This window comes from Accipiter gentilis, chromosome 29 (genome assembly GCF_929443795.1).
Source record: "Accipiter gentilis chromosome 29, bAccGen1.1, whole genome shotgun sequence".
Taxonomy (NCBI): Eukaryota; Metazoa; Chordata; class Aves; order Accipitriformes; family Accipitridae; genus Astur; species Astur gentilis.
The window spans coordinates 15,932,542-15,958,929 of record NC_064908.1 but is presented as its reverse complement, the minus strand read 5'-3'; the positions used below and the strand labels follow the sequence as shown (position 1 = coordinate 15,958,929).

Here is a 26,388-nt window from a genome sequence, read left to right as displayed (position 1 = left end):
GTGTGCGCATGTTTCTTCTGGTGTTTGTTTGAACCCGAGTGGAAAGTGACCATTTGACTATGGCAGCAGTGGATGTTGGGCTTTGACTTGCCGGCTTTCTCCTAAGCAGCCTAGTTTCTTCGCCCACAAGCACATAAGCCGATTTATCTGCCTTCCCTTGTGCCTCTTAATCCGCTGTCGTTTAAAATCTGCAGTTCTTTCCTCACCAGATTTAGCTTTCTGTCAGCAAACTGGCGAGCAGCACCGCTTCGCTGGAACTGGTGGAGCTGCCGGGGGACGAGGCGGCTCTCGGCCGGCCACGGCCTCCCCGGCTCGGGGGGCTCGAGGGGTGCCGAAAAAAACTCCCCGGCCACACCTGGCAGCAGGGCTGCTTGGAGCAGGCGTGTAACGTGAGCTGTCTCATGTTGTGTGTGTGGTCGGACCCCAGACGCGTGCCGGCCGGGGGGAGATGAGCCTGAGAGCTGAGCAGGGCCGTGACTCAACAGCTGGAGCGCGTTCAAGCACAGCGGAGCGGGAGCCTCATTAATAGGAGGATGGAATTGGCAATGAAACGAGTGACGTACTAAAACTTCCAGTCAGAAATCAAGAAACTCAAATCCATAGTAAAGTAATCTTGAAGGGATGGGTTTTTTCCATTTGTGTGCAGCAGCAGAGCATCCAGACAGATGAAATACGAGGGGACGGACAGTCAGCGGTTCCTTTGAGACAGAAGCACTTTGATACGACAGTTGGGTTGGTTTTTTTCCCCCTTCCAGTTGAAATCACTCCGTTGAGTTTATCACCCTGTCTTTTCCCATTCGTCTTAGAAATATTTGGACACTGCATAGAAGTAAGTAGAGGGTACCCTCCTCCTGCACACCAGAAAGGAGAAAAAGAAGCTAAGAAAGCCAGTGCTGAGACTCCAGTTAAACACTGCCGGTTATTCATCTAGAAGAGGCAAGGGTAATACGATAGAACAGTTTCCAGCGGGCAGACTACCAAGCTCAGGAGCAACCTCAATGCTGCATTAAAGGGTTTGGTTACTGTAGACAGGAAGGACCAGAGGGACAGAAGTGTTTTGAGCACTGCCATGGCTCTGTTTTCTGCTTCTCTCTGTACATTATGAAATTATTTGATCTGTAAAGGCATGCTGTGCTGTTTGAACTTTTAAACTGGACAGACATAGGACACGTTAGATATTTAAATCAGGATATAGTGTAAAGAAAGTGACTTTCTCAAAGCATACACCAGTGCTATGGTAACCAGTCTAGGAATCCTTGCTCAGCTGTGCTTTCTGCAGGAGAGTTTCAGTCTTCATCTGTACAAGCTTAGGTAACTTCTACTTTTGAGCTAGAACACCTTGCTATTTAAGTGTAACGTCTCTTCTATACCACTTCATCCAGATCCATTAAAATGCAAATTCTGTTTATAACGCTTGAATGATATATCTGCTTGAAAACCATAAAGCCCATCATGCCGAATAAAGTCTGTTGGCATTCACTGAATATAATCACAGTAGCTCCACTGCTTGATTCATGAATATGCAGAGAGGGACGAGGGCCTGCAGTTTGATGGAGATGCTGTACTGGAGTCACTGACTCACCCTCTGCTCTGTTTAGACAAGTTGCTTCACCTTTGTGCCTGCTTCCCATCTGCAGAGTAAGGTTAAGACCTAACTGTTTAAGGATGAGAAAGATATGTTTGTAATGTGCTTGGAACAAGAAAAGCGCTATTTTAAGTCCTAAGTGTAATTGAGTGTAAGAGAATATTGGTTTGTGACTCATTTATTTAACTGCAAATGCATCAGAAACTTATGAGCAGATGAGATCTGGAAAATGCTTGTTGTAGATGGAAAGACATGGTAGTAAAAAGCTGCATTAATTTGTGATCTTCAAAGCAGGACTTAGTGGGGCTGTTCAAACAATAATGTTTATTATTTTTGAAAATGTCAGCTGGCTTACTTCATTAGTACTATTTTAAGAAGTTCCTATTCTGCTCCAGCCACTTGCTGCTGTAGGTCTGTGTCCCCTCAAAGCGTGGCGTACAAATGATTCAGTGTTTGGTGTGAGAGAAGGGTAAAGAGAGCGAAAGGCAATGGTTAGGCTGGTAGTGGTGGTGGCGCTGAAGGGGATCTGCTGTCAGCAGAAGAGAAACTTACTTAGCTGACAAGACATCTCCTTTTGGAGGTTCCTGACCATGCACTCACATTGGTTCAGCCTTCATGTGCTTGCCACATAAATGTACCTGGGCAGAGATGTCTGGTGGGAAGGAGAAAAGAAACAGTAAGTCTTCTGAAATCTTTCTCCTTTCCAAATTTCTAGTCCCTACAAGGCAAAATTACCATTATAAGCAACCAAGGATTTTGTAGCTATTGAACATTTTCTTACTCAAACTAGCAGTTTGGATCTCACTGCAGCCTGTGGAGGAGCCAGACACAATTTGTTGCTGCTACCATTATTTCCCTGTAGATTAATTATTGTAATTATTTGCCAGTTCTTGAAAAATAAATTCAGAGCCATGACTTCTCTTGGCAAGTGTGCATACACGTGCATGTATAGAAATTCTCATATGGTGTATGAAAGAAATACAAATTACTGGGGGGTGGGGGGGGAGTGCAAGAGCATTATCACAGCAGCCAGGAACCGTTTTCAGTGGTGACCTTCAGCACCCTGTGGAGCCGGAGAGGTTTTAAAGGTTTGGAGATCCCCTTGTGGATGTAAAGCAATGACGTAAATTGTTCCTAAGTTAGGGTGCCAGCTGCTGTGAGTGATTCCTCAGAGGCCAACTGATATGTCTGGATTTGTCTGCAGTGACCATGGTTTTTAGTGCCTCCATCCTCAGTGCTTTAAACAGGACTTTATGATAGAAAGAAAACTTTGAAAAACATTTACTCCTGTAAATGGAGAACAGGTCTGCAGGCAGACTAGATTAGAATTGGTGCTGATGCAGCTTCCATTAGTAGGATGCCTGCAAATTTTTGATCTAGAGGACATAACTAACTAGAGGTTTGGCTCTGGTGAAGGTGTTAATAAGCTGGGTCTTAACACACTACCAGGAAACCAAGTTTAAAGGGAGACAGCCCTTACGGGGAGGCAAGCACAGGTTCCTTCCCTCGAGTTGTGGTTAAGTAATTTCTGAGTATGAGCTGTGTTTGCGCTGCAGTGTGGTATTTAGCTTCTGGGTGCTAGATTTGACTCAGCAGCCTTTTCTGTTTGCAGTCTGCATGCTAACAAGGTGGTGCAGTGCTGCATGCATGGGACTGTGCCATTTTGACTCATTATAGCCAGTGCAGCCAATTCCCAAATAATCTAAAAGAAAAAGTGAAACACACAGCAAAACTGCTTACTTTTCTTGATAATGTAGTTAGGGACAAATTTGGTATCTTCTGCTGATTTACCTGGGTCACTAGAGAGCAATTCAGACCTTCATTTATTAAAGTGCTCTTTGCTCAAAATACATTCTAAATTGCTCTCTACAAGGCAGCTTAATTTTATTTAGCTTCATGGCTAAACAGATAAAAATGTATTTCAGTGGTAAATCTGCATATGGCATGATTGCAAGCCTTTGAGACTTCTGCTTTTAGATATTCAAAAGACCATGAAAATACGATTTTTAAAAGGGTTGAGCAGTTCTGTAGTTAAGCTCCTTCAAGGTTGCCCTGGTATTGAAGTGGTTCCTCTGTTCTCTGGTTTATCTGGTACATTTGAAGTGAAATCCATGGCGAATGACAAGGGCTGGCATTTTTGTTCAGCTTATCCATGGAGCCACATTCAAAGGTGATGCTACCAAGTGGATAGAGATCAGCAGCCTGGGAAGGGCATTATGTTGGACTGTGTTCTCCTTTCCTGAAGCAGCCACCAGTCCTGGGTACGAGGCAGAACCCTGCCTGCACACCCACAGTGGCTTCTGACCTGCAGCCAAGACACAGGCAGGAGCCCTGCTCTGCCAGAGGTCTGCGAACAAGTCACTTCATCCCCTTGACTCAGTTGCTCATCTGCAAAAGAGGGACGATGATTACCTCCTTTGTAAAGTACTTTGGGAGCTGCTGGAGATAAGTGCTTTTAAGAGAGGTGGTTTTCCTTTTCTCTCCAAGGCACAGAGCAGTAGCAATCCCACTGTTCCTGCCTTTGCACTGCAGTGTTGCTGCCTCCAAGGGGAAGCAGGAAATGATGGTGATACTGCAGTTGGAAACATAATGGAGAGCCACAATTTTTTTTTGTTCCACTCAATAAATTTACATGGTTGCAATGTTCTTCATAGGTTGGTCTTCCAGATAATGCTGTAACACAAAATCCCTGGTTTCAACAAGTTTGCCCTAATCCAGTAACGCATTTCTGTGTCTTTCTAGATTCTGAGCGTTCCCATCTCTCCTCGTTCACTATGAAGTTGAAGGGCAAGTTTCATTCACCAAAAATAAAGAGAACACCTTCAAAGAAAGGAAAGCAAGCTGACCTGACAGTGAAAACACCAGAGAAGTCAGCAAACAAAGTAAGTGGACGAAGGACATGTTCTGTTAGTCTTGCTGGTTTCTTGGTTGCTGGTACTCAGTTTATCAAAATCCAGTGTGTGACTTTGTCCTCTGCTGAATTCTGCAGATTTTTCAGGGATCCTCAGGGTTACTTTGTGGTTAGTTATGAACTGCGCTGTGTAGTACAAAATAAGAACAACCAAGGCATGTACTTCTCTTTGGAGAGCCTGATGAGACCTCTTTCCATAAGCATTTAAATATCTCATTATGGAATGTAGTGTATGGCCTGACACATCCTCCCCACATGCACACCCTATGGTTATGCTTACAGCTTCCAAATAACTGCCTGGTTTTGGGGTGTGATCTTTTTAAAAACCCCAAAACCCAGGCAAGCAAATCGTTGAAGTTGATCCAAAGATGTGCTCAGTCTCTGACAACATCGGCAGGGAGAGTCAAACAGATGCGTTCAAGCAGCTGCTGATTCCAGCACACCATTCCTCAGACCCAACATATTTCAGGTGCTCTAAGAGCTGAGGTCACCACTTTTTCCCAGCACTAACCTATCAAAGTGTTATCTCCTCTGCTGACATGATTATGTAGACTGGGGACTATCTCTGTAACAGTATTATTGCAGTCAGTTTTAAGTATAAATCTAAGCCAAAAGTTAAGAACAGCTGAGGTTATTTGTGATAATTCAAAATCTTTCCCAGTTGTTGTTGAAAGTCTCATCCAATGTGCAGTGCCAGACATGCAAACTTTGTTAGATTATCTCTGCTGAGGATTGTTGTGGTGTTATTGAGAGCAGTCAGCAAGATACAGTTATCTTATGCTGTGTGATGTGCTTAACACCCAGAGAAGTCACTGCAGGGCTTCCTAGCCCTATTCTGCACCATCAGGTGAAAGATGATGAGGCTTTTATTTCCCAGGCTGTAGGGTTTTTTTCCCCCAGGAGGCTATGGATATGCTTCCTAGGGAGGCAAGCACCTTGCATTGCTGACTGCTATTAAAAAATAATAAAAAAAAATATCTAAGAGTACTCCTTGAAGGCTTTTCATTCCAATGACGTTTCAAGATGGTATGTTGAGATAATTTAGAGGCCTTCCTTCAAATTGATATGTGACCACAAATTAAATAAATTAGAAAATGAGGAGTCCTTTTCAAAATGCTGTTCTATAGCAAATATATATTAGCATGTTAATAATAGGTGAAGTTTTTGCTTTTCTTTTTTTCCTCTAAAAAACAGTGCAAGAGGATTTACTGATAAGGCATGCTGAACATGTAAAACCTTTTTTTGTGTACAGATTGGAATTTTTTTATTGGAAAACAAAACACTTGCAATAATTTTTATTACCATACATGATTGTTTAAGCTGTATACACTTTTATACTGTGAAATATTGTTGATTTCTGGCTCATTCCCTATCTATTTTAGTAGCTACTGTCCAACTAATCAATTAGTTGGATGTAGTCAGCTCATTAGCTTTGTGTGGAGGGAGTGGGGAAGAGGATATGCCTGGATTGTCACCAGCTTCTCACTGGAATATAGACATCAGTTGACAAACAGGAGGTTTTCTGTCAGAAGACACACTTGATAAACCAAGTATCATCCTTTCCTCCCTCTTAAGTACTTAAGATGCTATTTTTATACTCTTGAAGTAGATAATCACTGCAGAGCAGAAATAGCAATACAAAAATTTAATGTAAAATCACTACGTATGACCTGAAGGTTATGCTCAACCCATGCAGACATCATCTTCTCCTCTTCCCCTTTATACCTAGACGTGGGCAGTGTAGGGGGAGTTTTTTTCAGAGCCTCCTTTTGCCCCATGGACCCTGTCTTTGATTCTTATCGCGGGAACAGTAGTGTCCTTCAACACTATGTGCAAAGTTATAATAGGTTTTTAGCTGCCAAAATGCAAGGAAAAAAGGGACTGTTCCAGCTTTTGTTACCAGATTTATTCTGTACAGCTCGCTGTAACCCTTTCTGGGTCAACTGTAACTCATACGTGATGCATTTGTAACGATTATTTAAGGGAAAATTCAAAAATCATGCAAAAATATATAGATACGTCAGGCAGGCAGGGGAGTGGAGAGGAGATGCTGTTTTGCCTGAATGTTAGGTTTATCTCATTTAATGCCCAAAAGGGAAATGGGTGAATCAAGTGGTCCTGCTGCTTTAGCAGCCCCACAGTTACCACTCTGCTCTCTCACTGGGGTAAGGCAACTGCTGTGGCGAGTTTACCTCAACTGAGAAATTAAATGAGCGATTAATTCAGGTCCTCTCTGCCAACCCAGAGGTGTACCACTGCATGTTTACTTTGGCTTTAGGGACACACTAAAATGTTTGGTGGAAAAACTTAATATGGTTAGTATTGTGAGATGCAGACACTGGACTATATTAATATCCATCCATCCCACCAGGTTATTACTCCTTTCTCTAGATTTATTGCTGTTGTTCTCGGGCCTCAGTGAGTAAAGCAGCGAACGTGAGAAACTTCGGCCTTGTACCAACAACTGACATTTGTATATCTGAGCTCTGTAGGAGAACCTGCAATCCTGTGTAGGATGTATAGGCTTTCTTTGTGTGTGTTTGTGTGCACATGTATACACACATACGATACTTTTGGACCTCAGAAGGGGATTCATAAAAAGTGCTCTCAGGGAGTGTCACCCAAAGAGCTAGCAGGGAAGTTGCAAATAAAGGGCTGTGTCCCAAATAGTGTCCGATGGCTGGATTTGCATGCCTTGATGTGCTCCACAGAAGGATTTGTGTTTCCACTTGTCATTCTCAGCCCTGAACTCTGAGGCAAGCCCATCCCTCCTATGTGCCAGAGTGTTTAAGCTATTAAGTCACAAGCCTTTCTACAGGAAACAGTTGTTGAATGAAATACATAAACAGCCATCGGAGCAGGAACTGCAATCTACATTTTTTCACTTCTGTTTGAGAGCTCTGACCACTGGGCCATAGTCATACTCGCTCGGGGAATATACAGGCTCTCTCATCCCTGAAATGTGTGGTCGTTTCATATGAAGTGCAAAACCTTCATGGGAGAGACTGAGCCTCTCCATATCCTGGAATAAACTGTGCGGTGGTGAGGGCACATGCCTGAAAAATGGGAAATGTCATTTTTTACATCAACGCGTTGCCAGGGTGGTCCCCAGCAAGGGAGTTCAGAGTGGCTGTTAGCTGCAGAGCAGAACTTGAGGTGCCTGGCAAGCAATATTGTCAAAAGTGGAAGCAGCAGCAGAGTTTGGGCACTTCCCAAATGAGATGGAAAATGACAGGGTGGTTTGGAGATCTTGGATCGGGACTTGGACTTCTAAAGTTGGAGCTAGATGGAACTTGGGACTTTAATCCTTTTATGCAACTGGCCCCAAATTACTAACCAGTGCTGCCTATAAATTGTTCTTCCTAAAACCTTTTGGGCTGCTGGCCTGATTTTGCAGAAAAGCAGCAGTTTAAAGGCTGACAAGAGTATGGGGAGCACACAATGCCCATAGGTCATTAATTCTTGAAGCTGAATTTACTGAGGAGATAATGGATGAAACCTGACTCTAAGCTCTCTGCTCCTTTTCTAGCAGTGTTCAGTAGTTAATTTAAATCTCACTTAGGAACTACTTGTGGCATTAAAAGTCCTCCAGGCATACTCTGGTAAACTTTTAAAAAATATCCCTGTCCAGGATACCATTAAGATATCATGTATCACTTCTGAATTTCCTCTTCTGGTGTTGGTGGTGGCACGGAAGTTGGTGACCACAACTCAGCTTTATTCCAATGAATTGTTCCCTTCTGCAACATTCATTCACCGATGCCAAGACTTAGCTTTCACAGTCTGTCTGCATGGAAAGCGTGTGAGTTCCTTTGTTCCACCAGCATCACAAAATGACTTAGGTTGGAGACTGATCAGAAGGCAGTTTTTTATTTGTGAACGGAGAGACAAGACTGTAGCCCAGTTTCATACAAGTAAGCATATTGGAGTCAGAAGAATTACTCGGAATAATAAGAGTGAACACCACACATGTCGTTGAAACTGTCATGCATGGGTACAAAAATGGAGGCATCTTGTTTGGATTGTTCTGGAGTTTGGAAGTTTTTCTGATTGTCGGTTGTTTTTCTCTTTCCTTTTGGCTGACCCACTGCATTTACTGATTGAAAAGACCTTTTCATAGTGAGATGTGCTTAAGGTAAAAGGATTTTGATTGCATCAGAGGAGCAACTCTAAAACCAGCAGCTGTTGCTTCCTTTCTTGCATTATCATTACTACCTGCACTTGGTGTTTGGGGTTTTTTTTCTTTTACCCTCCCAGTTTGATGTGTGGGTTTCAAAGCAGTGCCCTTCACATCATCAGTACTGTTAGTCTTGGCCTAAAACTGATCAAGATTAGCCTTCAGTTTGAAATGCACGTAATTCAGAAAGTTAAAGTGTGGGTGCAATTTTGCACTGACTATTCTTTTGAAAGAGTAGTAATTCAATTTAAAAGTGTTTGTGGTAGAAGGGGTTTTCTCCAGTCCTTGTGGAATGTACCTCATTCAGTGTCACTGTACTTCAGGTAAGTTAAAGTAACCTTGCCCTTAAAAACCCTGAGATTTTGACATTTGACATCTCTCTTCTTTTTTCCTCCTCTTTAGAATGTATCGTGGCTAGAGGAGAAGGAGAAGGAGGTCGTCAGTGCGTTACGATACTTTAAGACTATTGTGGACAAAATGGCAATTGATAAGAAAGTATTAGAGATGCTGCCAGGCTCAGCAAGTAAGGTACTGGAAGCCATCCTACCCTTGGTGCAAACTGATCCACGCATCCAGCAAAGGTAAGTTCCCTTCTTGGGTTTTGGGATTATGACAGACCAGCAGGCTCCCAGCTTCTCTCCTTCTCATGTCTGAAGAATGACATTGTGCAGGAGACAGGAAATGCTGCAGTGGCTAATAAAGTGACTGCTATTTTTACTAATTATGTGATAGTTTTTGAACATAATTTAAAAGCAGATTCCCTGCTGCGAAGAAACCCGTGCTATGGAAAGATAAAGCAAATCAGAATCGTTTCAGAGAGGAGGAAGGGCTGATTCTTAGCATAAACTCTGAAATTCATCATTTAGTAGTGGGAGATTCTCCTCAGATGCTATACTGTTTCTGCAGTCCATGGTGGTATACTAAGAGCTAACAAATCCAATAGCTTTTACCTGAAAAAGAGTTCATCTTCAGAGTAATCCCTTTTTGTGTTCAGTTTATCCACCCTGATATTAGAGAAGTCTGAGCCTGTACTCTTAACTGCTTTTTTTTGATTTTACTGGATCAGATACAGAAGAGAAGTAAACAGATGTACTTCAGTAGATTAACCAGTCCAAGTTCATTCCTGTGCGCTCTCAACAGATTATTTGGTTTATGTTTTAACAGATTGTGTGTATTATGTTTTAACCAGTTAGACAGCGGGTTTGAAGCCAGAAAAGAAGTAGAAATTGCCAAAGCAAAGCTCAGCATGGATTGTAAGAATTTGTGGAGGTCTCAAGCCATAGGCATATAGCTGCTGTTCATCCTTTAGATGCTGGAATAATTGATTTACACAAAACAAGCAAGCATCGTTGAATAATATGGAAAGAGCAAAATTAGCACAGAGAAAAGCACAAAACTAGGCAGAGAAATGCAGGTGTTTGGTTCCTGAAATCCTGCCAGTGTCTGTGCTGTTCTTATGTGTTTTCCCATTAGGTATCTCCAAAATTTTTGGTTCAAGATGCTTGTTTCAATTCTGCTGCAAGAAAGGTTTATAGTATGGTCAAGACAGCAGTAGGGTGCCAAATATTTTGCAGAGATGCTTAGCTGTGTTTGGCCCTAATGCATAGGCCAGGGTTGTATCTGACAGTACAAAATGAAGGAGCAATGGGTGAGTATCAGAGCTGTGACTGTGACAGGAGAGATCCAATTTAGGTTATATCTGTAGAACTACAAAGAGCAATAGCTGTTAGAATGGGAACATTCATCAGGCTTCTGGATACAGACACAAAAGTTTCTTCAGTAGCTATCAGGTTTCCCACAGCCATTAAATTCCTGACAAGCACCTGCTTTCATTTAATGAAAGAAAGAATGACCTTCCCCATTACACCAGGAGAACATGTAAAATGTCAGCAAATATTTTCAGGATAGAACATGTCATCTTTATAGTTACTTGCTTTGATTTTTGTATCCAGTGGATGTTTGCTGGGTGATCTTTCCTTCCAAGAATGTATTTGGGAATAAATAACAATTAAGCGGTCTTCAGCAGCAGCAGTATTTCAGACAGTTCTGTTCTTCAAATTCCCTGTACCTTCTCTCTTAGTAGTGAACTAATGCAACCTTGACAGTTGGTTATCCATTGGTTGATATCCGTATTTACCTATAGAAGCAGAACTTCCATAGTAGCCAGTGAAGTGATAAGTCTTAGTGATAAGTCTCTCTTTCTGGAAATGCTATGTATTACAGCACAGATCTCATATGTATGTTCTGCCTTGTTTAGCCTCTACAGGAAAAAATGGGGTCTGGCATTCGCAAAAAGCCATGTCCTTTCGTGCCTACCTTTGCACTTTATTTAATTTGAGTAGTGGCAGGACGCAAAGGGGTGATTTTGATAGTAAATCCCCCTCAAGAAAAGAGAGCAAGACTTGTGTCAGTGTGGAAGAAAGCCCTACAATTATTGTTGGACTTCTTTTTGCTTTAGGGGAAGCATTTGCATCAAGGAAAAAAGTAATTAAATCTAACACAAAATGGGCTTTCAATTACCGCCTCCTTAGAAGGAAGCAGACTGAAGATTAATGGCAAAGAAATCAAAGCCTTAGAAAGAGATGGGGAGGGCCCTATTTAGGAAATATCTCCTACCAAGCTAATTTCATTTGAAATTAGAACAAATGGCAAGCAGCATGCTTTAAAACAAAAACAAAAACAAAAAAACCCAACAACCAAACAAAAAAGTACTTGCCATTGTTTGTATCCCCCTAGTTGTAACTTGACGGTAGTTCTTTCCCCAGTCCTGCAAACCTCATTTACCTAAATAATCTCATTGAAGCTTGTGGGCTTGATTCTTTCACACAGATAATGAAATTACTGGAGTTAAGCCAGTGTAAAATGGATACCAAAGAGAAATGGGAAGATTTGGAACACTTGTATCAGTAATGATTGTGAGATTACACCTTCTCTTATCTGTTTATGGGTTTGATGCAGTTTGAAATTGATTTAATTTTACAAGGAACTGTTGAAGCACTGCCATCAGCAGTACTGTTAACACACCTTGTTTAGTAATGAAGTAAGTGTTTTCAGAATGGCCAGGAAAATGCCTGTGAGCACTGTTGTTACAGTTAACTTTTATTTAGAGTTGTCATCCTTCCAAAATTCTTTTTTTTCCCCTTCAGAACAATAGCTTCAATTCTGTTTCTCATTAAAAACAAAACAAAGCAACACCCTTCCTCTTCCAAACCTTAAATTCATTCAGTTCAATTTCTGTAAAGAAGCAGGTTTTAATTACATATTTTCAGGCATTATAAACAGTGAGGAAATGATTTGTAAAGGAATGAGTATAGTCAGCTTGCAATTATCCGAGACATTTTTGGGGAGAGTTAATAAGGAAGAAGGAAATCATAGCTAATACTGAAATAACATAGCTTAGACTTAAATACAGGACTTAAATATTTACCTTTGAAGTTAAAGCATAGGATGGAGCTGTAAATTAAAATGGAAAGCACATTCTTTTTAGCATGGCTGTGTTAACCTGCAGCCCAGGTAGTTCATTCTGTTAACTGTGACTGAACTGTTGATAGTACTGTTGTCCCGTTTGGTGCTGGAGAGTGGGAGAGCAACTGCAGCAGCAGAGAAACCCTGGCTTTGTCACCTGTTAAGCCCAAATTCTGAATGTCAGAGAGAAAAGGAGAACAATCACATTTTTAACAGTGTGAAATGCACTTTAAATCAAGCACTCTTATAACGGTTTGATAGTATAATTTCATTTTGTTCTTTTTTCTCAACTATTTCCTCCCCTGCCATCCAGTTCTGCCATCTCATCCTGCTATAGCCGTGTGTACCAGAGTCTGGCCAATCTAATTCGCTGGTCTGATCAAGTGATGCTGGAAGGTGTGAATTCAGAAGACAAGGAGATGGTGACAACAGTGAAGGGTGTCATAAAAGCTGTTCTGGATGGAGTCAAGGTACATGTGACAAGTATTGTAAATTATATTATATAAAGTATATAATAATGTATTTTAAAAGAGATCTAGTTGCAAGAGGTGTTTAAGTGCAGGTAAAATATAAAGATCCTATTCTTGCCTTCAGTAAACTAACTCTTAAATCAAAATGATCCTTCTTGGAGTGCTGGTTAAAGACTAGCACAAATGGTTTGGCTATCAGTGTGCACTTCTGAAATGCTCACCCTGGCATTTGGATGAATTGGAAGAAGCAGTAAGTCTTTATTGAGCACTGTATTAAATTTTCAGCAAGTCATCCCAGTCCCCCATGCAGATTAGAAGGCAGAGTTTGCATATTTTCTGTCCAGGCAAAATATAATGGAAATGCTTCCTGTCAGTGCCTACAGAGAATCAAAGACTCCAGCTCCATCTTTTAACATAATTTCAAGGGATTTGTCAGTGATACATCACTGCTTTCAGCAGTCATATTAGGGTGTGGGACAGGTGATGAGCTAATCTCAGTTTTCCGGAGATTAATTTTACATAACTAATGGAAACATTTAACAGAAACCTTCGTATCCTTTGTGAGACCTGCTTATAGCATTCCCTCCCTGCCCCACCCAGGGAATGCTGTTGACTTTCCTTCTACCTCCCCATAAGCTTTTTGGTACCCATTATTTCTGTTTCCCAGGCTTGTCTCTGGGCTGATGGCTGTGGAGGTTGTTCATTTGGCTGTACTAGCACTGCAGTTAAAAGGTTGCTTGACCTGGGCTCAGTGCACCCGTGGAGAGACCGTCATATCTCCTGGGAATCTTATTTTGAAAACTGTAGAGAAAGTTAAGCCTCTTTCAACAGCAGGGCTGGATCTAAAGTGGAATGTTTAGATCAAGTACAGAAGGAAAGTTGGCCTGGTGTTTTAAGAACTGCAGCAGGTGTTTCACCTGGATTAGTGTATCAGGAACAGGCATCTTTCACTGTACTCAAACTCAGCTTAGTTTTTGTTAACTGGAGCTGAATGCAAAAATGAAGTGGATCTCCCAAGCTTTGGTCATCATGTTTTCAGGAGTCTTGGTGTGCTGTTTGCATGGTCTGAATGTCTCTTTAATGTTACTCAAACACAGATACTAAAATCTTCTATTACTTATTGAGCCTTTTAAACAAATATCTTTGAATCAAAACATTACCTTCACTTAAAGAAGACAGATTTTCCAGGTTTATTTTGCACAATATGCCCTTTAACTTCAAGCTCCAGATGTGAAAAGTAAAGCCAGTCTTAAATTCGCACAGTGGGATAGAGAAAAAGGGTTTAGCCTAAAGTCTCAGCTGCTGTTAGCGTTGGAATTCAGCAGCAATTTGCAGTATGTGAAAATCTGCGCCGTGGTATCTGAACTGTAATACCCCAGCAAATAGCAAGGCAGTTCACTCTGTTTTCACTTAATGAATCTGCACAGTCCCATGGAGAGCCATGTTATCACCAGATCCAGGATAGAGTTGTGTAGTCTAATTGCATGAAGCTCGGACACCCACTGTCCTTTCTCTTCAAGTGGTATTTAAACCCCGGGTACCTGTTGCCTTCCAGGCCAAGTAGCATGCCTGTGCAGATGGGTGGAAGGTCTCGGATGCCGGCTCTGCCCACGCTGCGAGCCAGCCTCGGCTGGAAGCGATGCAGGCATGTCCATACAGTGCTGAGCCTGAACTATTAAGCCCCACTGTGCGGCATGGCTATATCAGTCTGTACTTTGCTGCTAGACTAAAAGTTATTTTGGCCTTCCAGTTGGAGCTGGCTTATGTCTGGTCAGCTTGGAGCATGGTTAGAACAGATGTGTGGCTGACTGGGTAGATGCGAATGTGTCTGCCCATCAACAGGTCAGCATTTGGAAGCGGCGTGCGCACTCATCTCCTGCTGCATAGCGAGGAACAAGGTTTATTTTAGAAGGACCGAGCCAGCTTTCAGATCTGGAAGCAGAACTGAGAAGTTGGACACTTCTCTGCTGTGGAGAGCCTTTTTTGGTTTTCTGGCAGATCACACAAGATCCACTTCCACATTTCAGTGCTTACTTCCCCCTTTATTTTCAGAATTGAGCATAAAGGAGTCACTTGTTCACTTCTGTTGCTTGCTGTTTTGATCTCAGGTTTTAGTGCCTTGCTAGGCATATATAAAAAGAAAAAGAAATAATCCTTGGTTTGGTTACGTAACTTCTTAAAAATCCATCTCATTTTGGAATTTCCAGCTTGCTGAAGTAGCATAAGTTTGTAGAGAGGCTTTAATTATCTCTAATTACTGCTGCAGGAATCTCTTTACTTGCTGATAAGGAATAGCATAAAGTGCATCTGGCTCGGTTACGTGCTGATTACCTCTGTGTGTATACTAAAGATCTTGGCTTGATTTTCAAATGCTAGTTCTCATTTTGGGTTTAGTAGAGAGGAGAGAAAGTCAGGGTTCAGGGGATCTGGTGATATTTGTCAAAAGTTTAGAGAAAAAAGTGATCCTCTTGAGTATTGGCAATCATACGATGTCTTGGTGTCTTTGGTCAGAGGTGTTTTAGGGTTTTTTTCACAGCCACAATAGTTTGAATCATTCTAAAGGTACTTTTGAGCCAAATTTGATTGTTTTTCTCCTCTGTTGTAACCTGCACTCCCATATGGTGGACAGGCAGGTGTCCATTACGACTGGCAAAATAGGAAAACCAAGCTCTTCAGCCCCAAGTGTCGGGGGCTCATCAGCACGGCTGTGGCACAGCTGCCACCACCAGTCTGCAGCGCTGGCCTTGTTTTGGTTTAAGGTGTTAAACGTGGTGAAGAAAGGTGAGGAAAAGAAGATGTTACACTCTCCCTTCCATAGCCCTTTCAGGGGGATGTTTAAAGAGTATTTTGGCTTTTGGTTTGAATGCCCATGTATTTTATTTCCCTTATTGTGCTCTTACACATAGTGAGGAGCCACTGTTCTTGCTGGCGAGTACCTGATAGCCCCACAGGGTCCGACACTGAGTCCGTTAAAGTGCATGAGAGTCTCCAGAAACCTCTTCAGCGGTGGAAGTTTGTCCAGAGGGCAGGAAGGTGGCAATCTGTTGTGTCATCACTCACTCCTGATGGTGACTCGGAGCACGGTGTCAGCTGCAGCCAGAAGAGTCAAATGGTGTCACTGTGTAGTTTCCAAATCGTCCAATTTACAGAAGAGCCTTGTTAGGGGTTTGTAAGTCTTATGGTTGTTTTTCCTAGTGATGTTCTGTAGACTCTATAGGGGAATTTCTAAAGTCTAAAAGGAATAGCAAGTTTTTAATTAAAGATTGTTCATCCTGAAAGAGAAGATGAAACAGAGGAAAGTACATTTTTTAAAAATAGTTTCTGTTGAGTAACTAGGGACACAGCAGAGAAGTCTGAGGTCAGTTCAGTGTCTGTGTTACCATCGTAGTTCTTCTGTGATTGAAGGGCCTTAATTATCTTACTTTTCTATATGCTGTGTAACGTACATTACCACAGTAAAGCTGTCAGCCTGTCACTCCTTGCAGAGTATTTCCTCTCTGGGGGACGTGGCCCTCCTTGGAGGTGGGAGCTGGCCAAGCTGGTCGGCTGTGGTCAGGATGGTGCTGTGCTTTTTCTCATCAGGGCGCATATTGGAACATACTGTTCCTTGCCAGTGCTCTTGTCTGTCTGTCCCAGACAGGAACATCTTCATAGCATTAGCCCGCATGGACATCTGTTTGTGCTCGCTCTTCTTTCCCCATGTATGGGTTTCTAGGACAGCTTCTGGAAAGCTGAAAGTTTTGTCGTGTTTTTGGTTGACACGGTGTACGTTATTTTTGAGCACAAGCTCACACCAGGAATGTAAGTGGAACACTGAAACCAAAATCAGCTGTGGGGGACGCTTGGACTGCCTCTGCTGTCCTTTGCACATCCAGTGCAGTACTTTATTCCTCTTGTTGTGTGTGTGTTAACCCATGGAAGTTCAGCTTTAAATAGAGCCTTATATAAAAATACGAGAACTAGAGTATTTCCCTTCCTCAGAAGGATGATGACGACAACATTCCAGTTGCAGTTAATGCATTGAGAGATCAATGACAGTTGTTTCCAAGCTCAACAGACATAGACATGAAGATGATACTGGAATGATGACACTGTACTTCACGCTGCTTTAAAAAAAAACTAAAAAATTGATCCCGTATAGTTTTCTTTGCATAATATGCTGGGAAGCCAATACTGTCAGGAAGCACTGCCAGTTTTCCAGCCTGCCTGTAAGAGGGCATGTGTTTGTATCTGTGAGCAGTAGATCTATTTGTCGGCCTCAGACATCCATAAAATGTTCTCTCCATCTTTCTGGCGTGAATGATTGTTGTTTTGACTGCTGGCAGATTTGTAGCTCAGGATTATCATGCCCTTATCTCTTTATCCAGAGCCTTATCTGCCTATAACAGATACACTACAGTAGTTCCTTGAATGATTAAGACTTCCATTGCTAACATGTTAAAAGATGGCTTCAGGGGAAGCAGGCCTTTTAATAAAGGTGTTCAGTATTTGATTTGTTGTTGGGCATCTTACAGAAAACTTGCTTTTTGAAACAAATGTATACTTGTTTATAAAATATAAAGTAATTATTTATTTTTTTTACTGGCTAGGTGTACTCCACTGTGTAAGACTTTTCTGTACTTACATTTATGTATGTAAAGTGAATTTGCCATTATCTAGGGTGTTGTGGGGACTGGAACGCATTTGTGACCATAGAGGAAAGAGGAAGCACAGCAAAAAGACACGTATGTGGGTTTGTGCAGAATCCCCATAGGGCCAGGGTTTCTGAACTTAACTCAAATATTCCTAAACTACTGCTGGGTGCACACTGCTCCTTAGAAGCAGTGCTGCATCATTTGTACAGCTCTGTGTCAGATTTACACCCAGCTCAGCTCTCTCTGTGTCCGTGCCATCATTAATCCATAAACTGGGTAACCAAGAGTTTACTGCAGTAGCATCCTTTTGTGTCCTAGGATGTTTGAGTGCAGCATTCAGCAAATAATGATTATTGTCTTTTTCTTCTCTCGTCTCCATCCATCAGGAGCTGGTCAGACTCACAATTGAGAAGCAGGAGCATCCCTCTCCTACAAGCCCAGTTAAACCCAGTTTACCAGCATGTAAATCTGACAGGTGGGTCACTGACAAGGATTACTTCTGTGTGCAGCACTAATATAGAAGGGATAATTTCTGGCTACTGATAGTTGAATTAAAGCATTCAGTTATTCTTCACAGAGGGTAGCATAGTGTTCTTCATGTAGCCTCATCCATTACAGTGGGACCACTTAAAGAGTGTGCAATGATAGGGAAGATGCCAAAATCTGGCAATGAAACACCACCTGGCCATGACACATGCGCATTGTATTCTGCATATATGTGGAATTCCACCTGCAGATGCAAATTCTGCCTTCTGCGGTAGGCGTGCCTCAAATTGCATATGATTTAAAATACATATTAATCTGTCAGCATGCTGCATTCCAACTGTGGTTTATGATCTACAATCTGTATTTTGCTTGTTGCAGCCCATCAGAACTTCCCCTTACAGACCGAGAAATGGAGATCCTCAACAAAACAACTAATATGACTCAATCCAATGAGCTACTGACTGACTCCATGGATGAAGAAGTTGCACCTCCTAAACCCCCTCTGCCTAGCATTCGTGTGGCAGAAAACAGGTAATACTGGCCAACCAGCTCACTGAAGAATACCAGTGGCTCTTACCAGCTTCTTGGTTTTTTACACAGTCTTGCAAAATGTGCACAAGAGAGCTCATGAGGAGGGTTAGTGATGCCTCTGAATTTCCAGTCCTCCAGAGTAATTCTCCCCTGCTCCTGGACTCTGTTTATGACTTTGTGTTCTCTCTGTCTTGTTTTGAGCAATACCCTTCATTATTTGTGTTTTCCTTTCCTTCTTTTTATGTGAGGATAGTGCCATGCCCTGAGATCCATGCATGAGAGGCATCGCATAAATGTGTAAGAACCTTATTTAAAACTACGTGAATACCAGAAACAGTGTCTTGTGCTGTTGTATCCAATGGGAAGTGTTCTGCTAACCTCACCTGACAGTTGTCAACCTGTGCTGCAACATGCAGGTGGTTCTGCATTGTTTATCAGCTTAAAGGGTGAAAGGAGCCAATAGTGCATGAAAAAAATCTTTTACTTGGTTGTTCTTACCCTGCTCTGCGAGTAACCACATGAAAGTTTCTATGTTCTATTTTGAGAAGGAAGAGAAAACCCCCAATTTGCAGGTTTTTGGTCTGTGTGTATGATGTTTTTCTTCTCTAGTACTGGTGCTAATGGATGGTGTGAAAAATACATATCATGTGCTAATTTGGCAATGCAGCATCAAGGGCTGTGGCTGGCAAAAAGAATCATATTTCTGTGTATTTTATGAATTCTCGTGGGTTATATAAAAATTTCCTGGTATGTTCCAGAAACAGAATATGTGTGCTCTTGGGAACCTTGCAGGCTTGATGTTTACCAGAATTATGTGTCATTAGAAGCAAAAACTAAAAGTACAGTGGTTAAAATCTCACTAGTTACTGCTAATGTGTGTATCTGAAACCGATTCATGCCAGAACATGGGCCCTCACAGTGTACATGGTGAGAGCAACACTGACCATCTTGTTCCCTGAAGTTTACCGGGAGAGTAAAAGGGCAGAATAGGAATTTTCCTGTCCTGTAATTTTTTGAAACTTTGAACATTTTTCAAATCTGGAAGGTTTGAGGAGGGACTTCTGTGAATGGAAACAATATTTGGGTCAATCAAAACATTTAATTTGGATTTTCACTACTTTTATTAAGAAATAATTACCGTGCTAATTAGCTCCATTAAAAATTATCTTTAAAATAGCAATTGTTTTTGTTTGAGGAATACCAACTCTTTTCCAACCTTAAAAAATAAAACACTGAACAGGACCATATCTGTGGCAGTGTTCTTCAATCGATATTGGTTAGTGGATACACTTTGCTGAGTAGCTCCTGGCCAGCTTTGGACAAGAACCTGTGAGCTTTGAGCCTGGCAAGTCAAAGGCTTTCTGGAAAACAAGCTCATGAAGCCTCTAAAAGTGTTTTTGCTGGAAGAGTAATAGAACCATCAATGCCTGTTGTGTCTTGCAGCCCTCCACCAGCATTGCCCCCTAAAAAACGGCAGTCAGCACCTTCCCCAACCAGAGTGGCAGTTGTGGCCCCCATGAGTCGAGCCACCAGTGGGTCCAGTTTACCTGTTGGAATCAACAGACAGGTAATGGCATAACCCCTTTGTGAAAGCCAAGGGAAACGTGCTGTGAACTGTGGCAAAACCTCGGGAGAAATGCCGTGACCTGCAGCCGCGCAGTTCCCTGCACGCCTCTGCTTGTCCCAAGCAGCCCTGTATGGGAGAGCTCTGGAGCAGGAGTTTTAGTGGCAGGAACATCAGTATAATAAACCATGTGAACAGCTTAATTTTTTTTACGGTGTTGTTGGATTTAATTAACAAATTGCTACAAACTTTGTTGCCTTGAGCTGTAGCAGAGTGTGAAGATTCGAGCAGTTGAGTGTTGCCATGTCAAATAGATCAGCGTACAGAGCAGCTGGCTGAGCTTACCAAGATCTCAGCAAGGTTTACTTACAGGTCAAGGGAGCATGTGGCATATTCAGATCAGAAGTCTGTCTTCATCGAGTCACAATTTAAAACACCTTTTAACCCAAGTAGTAGTTTGAGCAACTGCTCTAGCCACTACTGGTGCTTTGGGGAAATTTGTACATTTTCTGGTAGAAAAATGGAAAACTTGTGACTTGTGTGTGTTAATCATATTCCATTGCTTGTGCAGTTGTAAGTGGCTGGGTTTGCTTTAGACTTTGAGGACCTTACTAACTCAGCAGTGAGGATCTGATTCATATTAAATTGCACCAAAATCAAATCTTGTCCTCATCCCCAAAGCCTCAGCTCTGGTTTAGGGAGGCTCTGCAGTCATTTGGCTGACCCAGATAAAGTTGTGGCAGTTCTTCAGTTGCTAGTACAATCACACTTAGGTTGTTTTGCAGGAGTGGGAATACTTGAGGGGTTCACTTGGAGGTTGATAAGCTTGAGGTAATTTCCAAAATAGAAATGTAGTCATAGGCACAGAAAGTTGTATCTCACTATAGCTTATTTTCCCTTTGTGTGCACATAAGCTAACAAAATACTTGCTAAAGCCCCAGTTATTTAATGAGAAATCTTGCAGTCTGGTTACCTAGTATCACTGTCTTGACAAGGAGTCATCAGATGTGTGTAGCGGTGAGGAACTCGGTCATCTTGTCGGTGTCTATGAAGTCCAGTGTGGGTCACAGCATGCTCTGCCGGGAAGCAAGATCACACAAAGCTCCCTGGCATGGGCTGTTGACCAAATCAGAGGTTTTCTGTGGTCCTGATGAGCTTGTCTAACTAGAGAGGGCTAGCAGCACTGATCCTCTCCCCTCCTGATTTTCTTAATGCAGCTGTGAGGTGTTTGCTCCTTGAGCTGCATCTTGCTTGCTAGCAAGCTGCCAAGAATGACAATGAATTGATTTTTTTGCTTAAGGATTTTGATGTTGACTGCTATGCCCAGAGAAGGTTGTCGGGTGGAAGCCACTCCTATGGGGGGGAATCTCCTCGCCTTTCGCCATGCAGTAGCATCGGCAAACTCAGCAAGTCTGATGAGCAGCTCTCCTCTCTGGACCGCGACAGTGGTCAGTGCTCCCGCAACACAAGCTGTGAAACGTTAGGTAAGCAGGGGGCTGTCCAGCGTGACTGGAAGAGCCCCCTTCACTCTTGTTTGGGAGCTGTCATAGCTGTGATGCAGAAGTAAATGGATTGCGCTTGCAACTGTCATCTTGTAGTTGCTGCAGGCAGTCCTGTGCACAATTATATTCTGTCGGATAGGAAAAAGCCCAGGGGAATGTGTTTCCCTAGCTATAGATGATTGTGTTAAAACTCAATTCAGCTCTCAAGTGGAATGTTTTGTTGATTTCAGCCTTGTCTGAAGCAATGACAGTGCTGGTAGATTAAAGCAGTGTTGTTTCTAAGTACTAGGAAAGAAAATAAAAATATAAATATGAAGCATAAATAATCTCTCCAATGATCTACCTATTGAGTTTTTGTTATTTGTTTGCTAGTGTAAAGAAATAATTATAAGAGTTTTATTAATGCTGGATGCTACAGAAAGTGTAGCAAGACGGTCCCTTCTGCAAGAAAGTACTGCTCTGATTAAATGAACTGATTAATTAACTGATGGAATGGGAGGGGCAGAATTGAGAAGGACTAAACAGTAAAAGAGAGAAACTAATGCATCATTCTCCTGTCCCCTCTGTTTAACCAGATCAATCGGATCACTATGATCCGGACTATGAATTCCTGCAGCAGGACCTCTCCAATGCTGATCAGATACCTCAGCAGGTGCCAGGTATCCTCAGCCCGTTGCCAGAGTCCTTGGGTGAGTCTGGCTCCCCTTTCCATGGACATGCTTTCCAGCTCCCACAGGGCAGCTCTCCTCCACTGGAATTCTGCAGCCTCTCGGGAGCAGCACAGCCGACAGAGACTCCTCCAGCTTTACCAGAAAAGAAGAGGAGGAGTGCAGCCTCTCAGACTTCAGATAACTCAGGCTGCAGGGTGTCCTATGAGAGACACCCATCCCAATATGATAACATCTCAGAGGATGACATGCAGAATGCAGCGTCTGTCCCATCAGTATCCTTCACGCCATTTGCTGCTGTTTTGCCTTTCCAGCAAGGAAACTCTTCAGCACCGGTTGAATTCATTTCTGATTTTGCTGCTCCAGATACTAACAGTGACCCAGAGAAGCCACCACCTCTGCCAGAGAAGAAAAACAAACACAGTAAGCAAGTTCTTGTTTGGGTTTTACTTTTACCTTTCCCTTTCTTTGCAGTTGTCGTGCTTCTGATGACCACTAAGTAATGGTGACCCCAAGGTAATGCCTTTGCTTACGTGAGGCTGAGTGTCAAAAACAGTTACTCAATGACAAAGGCGTGCAAGGGAAGTGTCAGTCCTTTGGCAGGCTGGGAGTGACTCCTGGAGCCAGGAGTGATCCAGGCCCAGGGGAGCTGCATTACACAGCATCTTCACTACTGTAGTGAGACCTTTTTACTTCTCTGTTTACCTGAGTGTGAATCTTTGAGGCACTCTGCCTTGGAGATCTTCCTGGTTTATCCTCCTTTTTTACATCCATTCATTCCCCCCGCCCCCATTTTGTGAGTGTTTTCCCATTGCAGAAAAGAATTGGGTGCTCTCCAAGAGCTTGGAGAAAGGGCTGCTTTTCTGTCCAAAACCAAGCATTGCCAGAACAGTTATTTGGCAATAGGAACATAGTCACCCACATAGCTGTGCAAGACAACACTATTAACCTAGTGTCCAGTACTGCTGTTTTGCTACAGGATCTCATTTTCTTTGGATGCCTAAGAATTTCCCACATCGTTAAAATGAGCAGCCTCTAAATGTGAAGGCTCACCATCCCCAGCCGGACTCCTGGCACACCAGTACTGACTGCAACTCAAGCTCATGACCTTATTCTGATTTCCATAATGTTCATGGCTGAAGACATGTGAAACCTCTTGCCAAAAGAGCAGCCACACTGATCTGCCAAGGAAGGCTGTGGACTACATAGTGAGATCCAGCGGATGTTAGTTTACTAGTCACTGGCTTGCTTTGCAGTTCTACGTTGCACGAGGAGGTAGCATATACAAGATCTGGATCAATAGCGTTACGTTGTATGGCTGGCAGCCCAAGTGAAGAGCTGATTCAAAAGTGCTGAGTTAGCCTTCTGACTCATTTCTGCAGTATATGGTCTTTTCACTGAGAATAAGGTGGAAGCGAGACTGGTGTGTCACGCGGCAGGGTCAGTATTCTGTCCATTCCTATGGTAGTGCACTGTGCTAGCCACTTTTTAAAAAAAGTGCATTGGCTAAAAGCATTTCCATTATCCCTGAGTGACCAGTCCACATTCATAACCCTCTGGGATTTCACTCAGAGCACAAGGCTTGACCCACCTGAAAGTGATGGTCGTCTTGTAGTTCAGTGTCCCCATGGGCAGGAAATCACTGTTGTCCCTCTCTGGTAACCAAGCAGTTAAAAGGTAGTGAAAGCAGCTAAATAGGAGCAGAGATGTTTGTTTGTAGACAACAGAAAGGAAATAAATGCTAGCACAGGGCATAGCCAAGGTTGGTTGTTATGGCTTGTGCTGTTCAAAATACTCGCCTGCAGCACCAGCTGCAAGGAGATGTGATACAGAGCCTCCTTACTGTAGGATCAGGTCCTTGTGGGCTCTGCATATTAATAATGAAGGCTGGGTCCAGGTGGTTTTACACCATGCAGACTGGGATGGATGCAGGGGGGTGCACCTCTGTACACGTAGGCAGCTTTAGTAGGGGGAGGTGCCTGGGTGAATCTTGGATAAGAGGCAGTTTGACAGTTGAGAGACCTGGGCTGTTTGCTTTTCTCTTTAAGCCCCATGTCTTTGTTTTCTGTTATCGTATGTCATGTCAGGGAGTTACTTAAAAATTATTTAAAAAGCTATCTTCTCCATTATTGACCATGCAGTTTTAACCTCAATACCAAGGCCTTGTATGTGAATTTTCTTTGATCTTAGAGTTAATTGTCATCTGTCATCTGGCACTATCAGAAGCTCTTGGAGTATTGATCAGATTGCATTGTTAGGAAAGGTAGAAGCTGTGGCCTAATGTGGTGTCAGCTCTGATGGTTTGATAAAGCACCCTTGCTGCAAAGCTTGTAGTAGTAGTTGGGCTGGTACCTGACTGCTGCAGATTTTTTGATTGCATTCATGTGACACTGGGAACTTGTTTTAGATTCTCTTTACTCCACAGTATATCACACCGCAGATCTGTGGTTGTTAGTTTTACTTTTATTTTCAGCATTAAAGGGCAGTAAAGCATTACTCAGGCTGTATGGTAGCACCAGGATTTTTTTGCCTGGAGGCTGATGCATGTAGATATCCTTGTGTAATCACATAGGTGAGGCAGTGCTGCTTCCACAACCCCAACAAACTCCGGGGATCTGGAGGAGATGCATGAATGTATTAAAAAGATCTAGAGCTCACACAGATGGGACTCGGTTGTAGTCCCTTTGTTGTGGGTCATCTTTTAGTAGTTGGCAGGAAATGTTGCAGCAGAGACTTTGATGGTCTTTTTATTGGTAATGTACAGCAAATCCTGCTTGAGTTAACCATGTGTATTGCTGTGAGCTGTGCTCAGAGGGACCTCCAAGAGTTGACTTCTGTATAATTTAAACAGAGTAGTGATAAGCCTTTTAGTCTGGCATGAATTATTGTTACTTTACTGTGCTGTAAGAGTCCATGTTACTGTGCTAAGGGCAAATTACTCTAGACTTCTGCTTGAGCACCAGCATTGTGCTCCTGCTGTACAAGACACAGACACGGAGCAGCTTCTGCCATGAAGAGCCCAGAGACAGAAATAACAAGATCCACCCCACAAACAGCTTGGAAACTAGTGGTGAGGCACTTTTTCATGTTTCTCTCCCTGTCAGTGGGAACAAAATGCAGGCTGGTGCCCTGTAAGCAGCTGGTATTTAACTGCAGGAACCATGCTGAGGGCAGTCTGGGCTTAGCCAGTGGATAATGCGAGCTCTTTGAAAAACAGCTCTCCTCCCAGAGGTGACAGCAAAGACTGGCTTATTTGACCTTGACTTCTCCAGTGAGTTGATGTGCAGTATAGCTTAAGAATTTCTGTCTTTTTGGCTCTTGCCCATGCACACAAATCTGTTGTGCTTGTGCAGGGCCAGTTGTAACACAGGCTGCTGACAGAGTGCCAGGAGTTGGGCTAGACCTTCAGTGCGTTCTTCACATCAGATACTACTATGCCTTACCTATATTGGACATGTGCCTTGTTGCTGATAATCTAGCAATTCCTTGCAGACTCCAACAACCACTGGTCCAAGGGTGTTTTCCTGAGATGAGGTCGCTTGCCACTTTCCCGCAGCCAAGTGCTGCTTCTAGGATCAGCGGCTGCAATTCCCAGCTGCACGACGAGCTGGCTCGAGCGGTGCTGGTGCAGTCTGAGCAATACCTGTGACTTCTACCATGTGGGCAGAACTGGTGTGTGCTAGAAATCCATGAGCAACTTTAGCTCCTTCAGAAATGACAGCCAAGGCACTGCAAGCAGATTGCTGGGAAGGTGTTCCTAGACTCAGTCTGAGATTTTAGGTTGGTTTGGTTTTTTTTTATTTCAAATTTTTTCTGTCTGGGTTCAGAACTGACATAAGCTGGGCATGTGGTGGGAGAGGTTTCTCTCTCACGCCTCCCTTCTCTCCTGGGGTGCTGCCTTGAGACTGTATCACTCCACCCTGGCTGCTCACCATGGAGGTTGCAGCCCCCATCCCTCCCTCTGCACAGAGTCGCTGCAGGGTGTGCAGCCTGATCTGAGCTGGTGATGTAATTTCCCATCTGCTTTTTAAACTTCTGCCTTGTTAAAAACCACAGCAGAGAGGGGAAGGGATGGAGGGAGAGCGAGGAGAGAAGACCCTTTGCAAACAGCATTCTCAGGAGTGGTCCTGCTCCCTTACTCTCCTGTTCAAGATTGGCAGCATTTTAATGATGCCCATTTTAATTTGCACTCTGCAGTCTCTACACCTGAGCCAGGTTTGTATTTCACCATCCCAACTGTTTTTCACTTCACCTAAAAACAGAGAGGAAGACAAAGCAGAAGCAGAGACACGCTAACCAGCCCTGGACTAGTTGTAACAAGCAAGGCAGGGGAGCTGCCATGATGATGGGATGCATTAGCCTTATAAAGAGCTGCGATAAAAGAGCTCTTCATTA

General features: G+C 42.9%; 1 protein-coding gene across 7 annotated transcripts in view; it reads left to right on the top strand.

The window, feature by feature from the left end:
• RAPGEF1 (Rap guanine nucleotide exchange factor 1) overlaps nucleotides 1-26,388 on the top strand; it is a 90,433-nt gene that overhangs the window by 30,155 nt on the left and 33,890 nt on the right. For all 7 annotated transcript variants that reach the window (XM_049832141.1, XM_049832140.1, XM_049832139.1 and 4 more), the window contains 8 exons: nucleotides 4,328-4,467; nucleotides 9,076-9,254; nucleotides 12,452-12,608; nucleotides 17,629-17,717; nucleotides 18,107-18,259; nucleotides 19,703-19,826; nucleotides 21,124-21,307; nucleotides 21,901-22,416. In XM_049832141.1, the coding sequence (XP_049688098.1) occupies nucleotides 4,328-4,467; nucleotides 9,076-9,254; nucleotides 12,452-12,608; nucleotides 17,629-17,717; nucleotides 18,107-18,259; nucleotides 19,703-19,826; nucleotides 21,124-21,307; nucleotides 21,901-22,416 (1,542 nt within the window). The remainder of the gene's footprint in view (nucleotides 1-4,327; nucleotides 4,468-9,075; nucleotides 9,255-12,451; nucleotides 12,609-17,628; nucleotides 17,718-18,106; nucleotides 18,260-19,702; nucleotides 19,827-21,123; nucleotides 21,308-21,900; nucleotides 22,417-26,388) is intronic.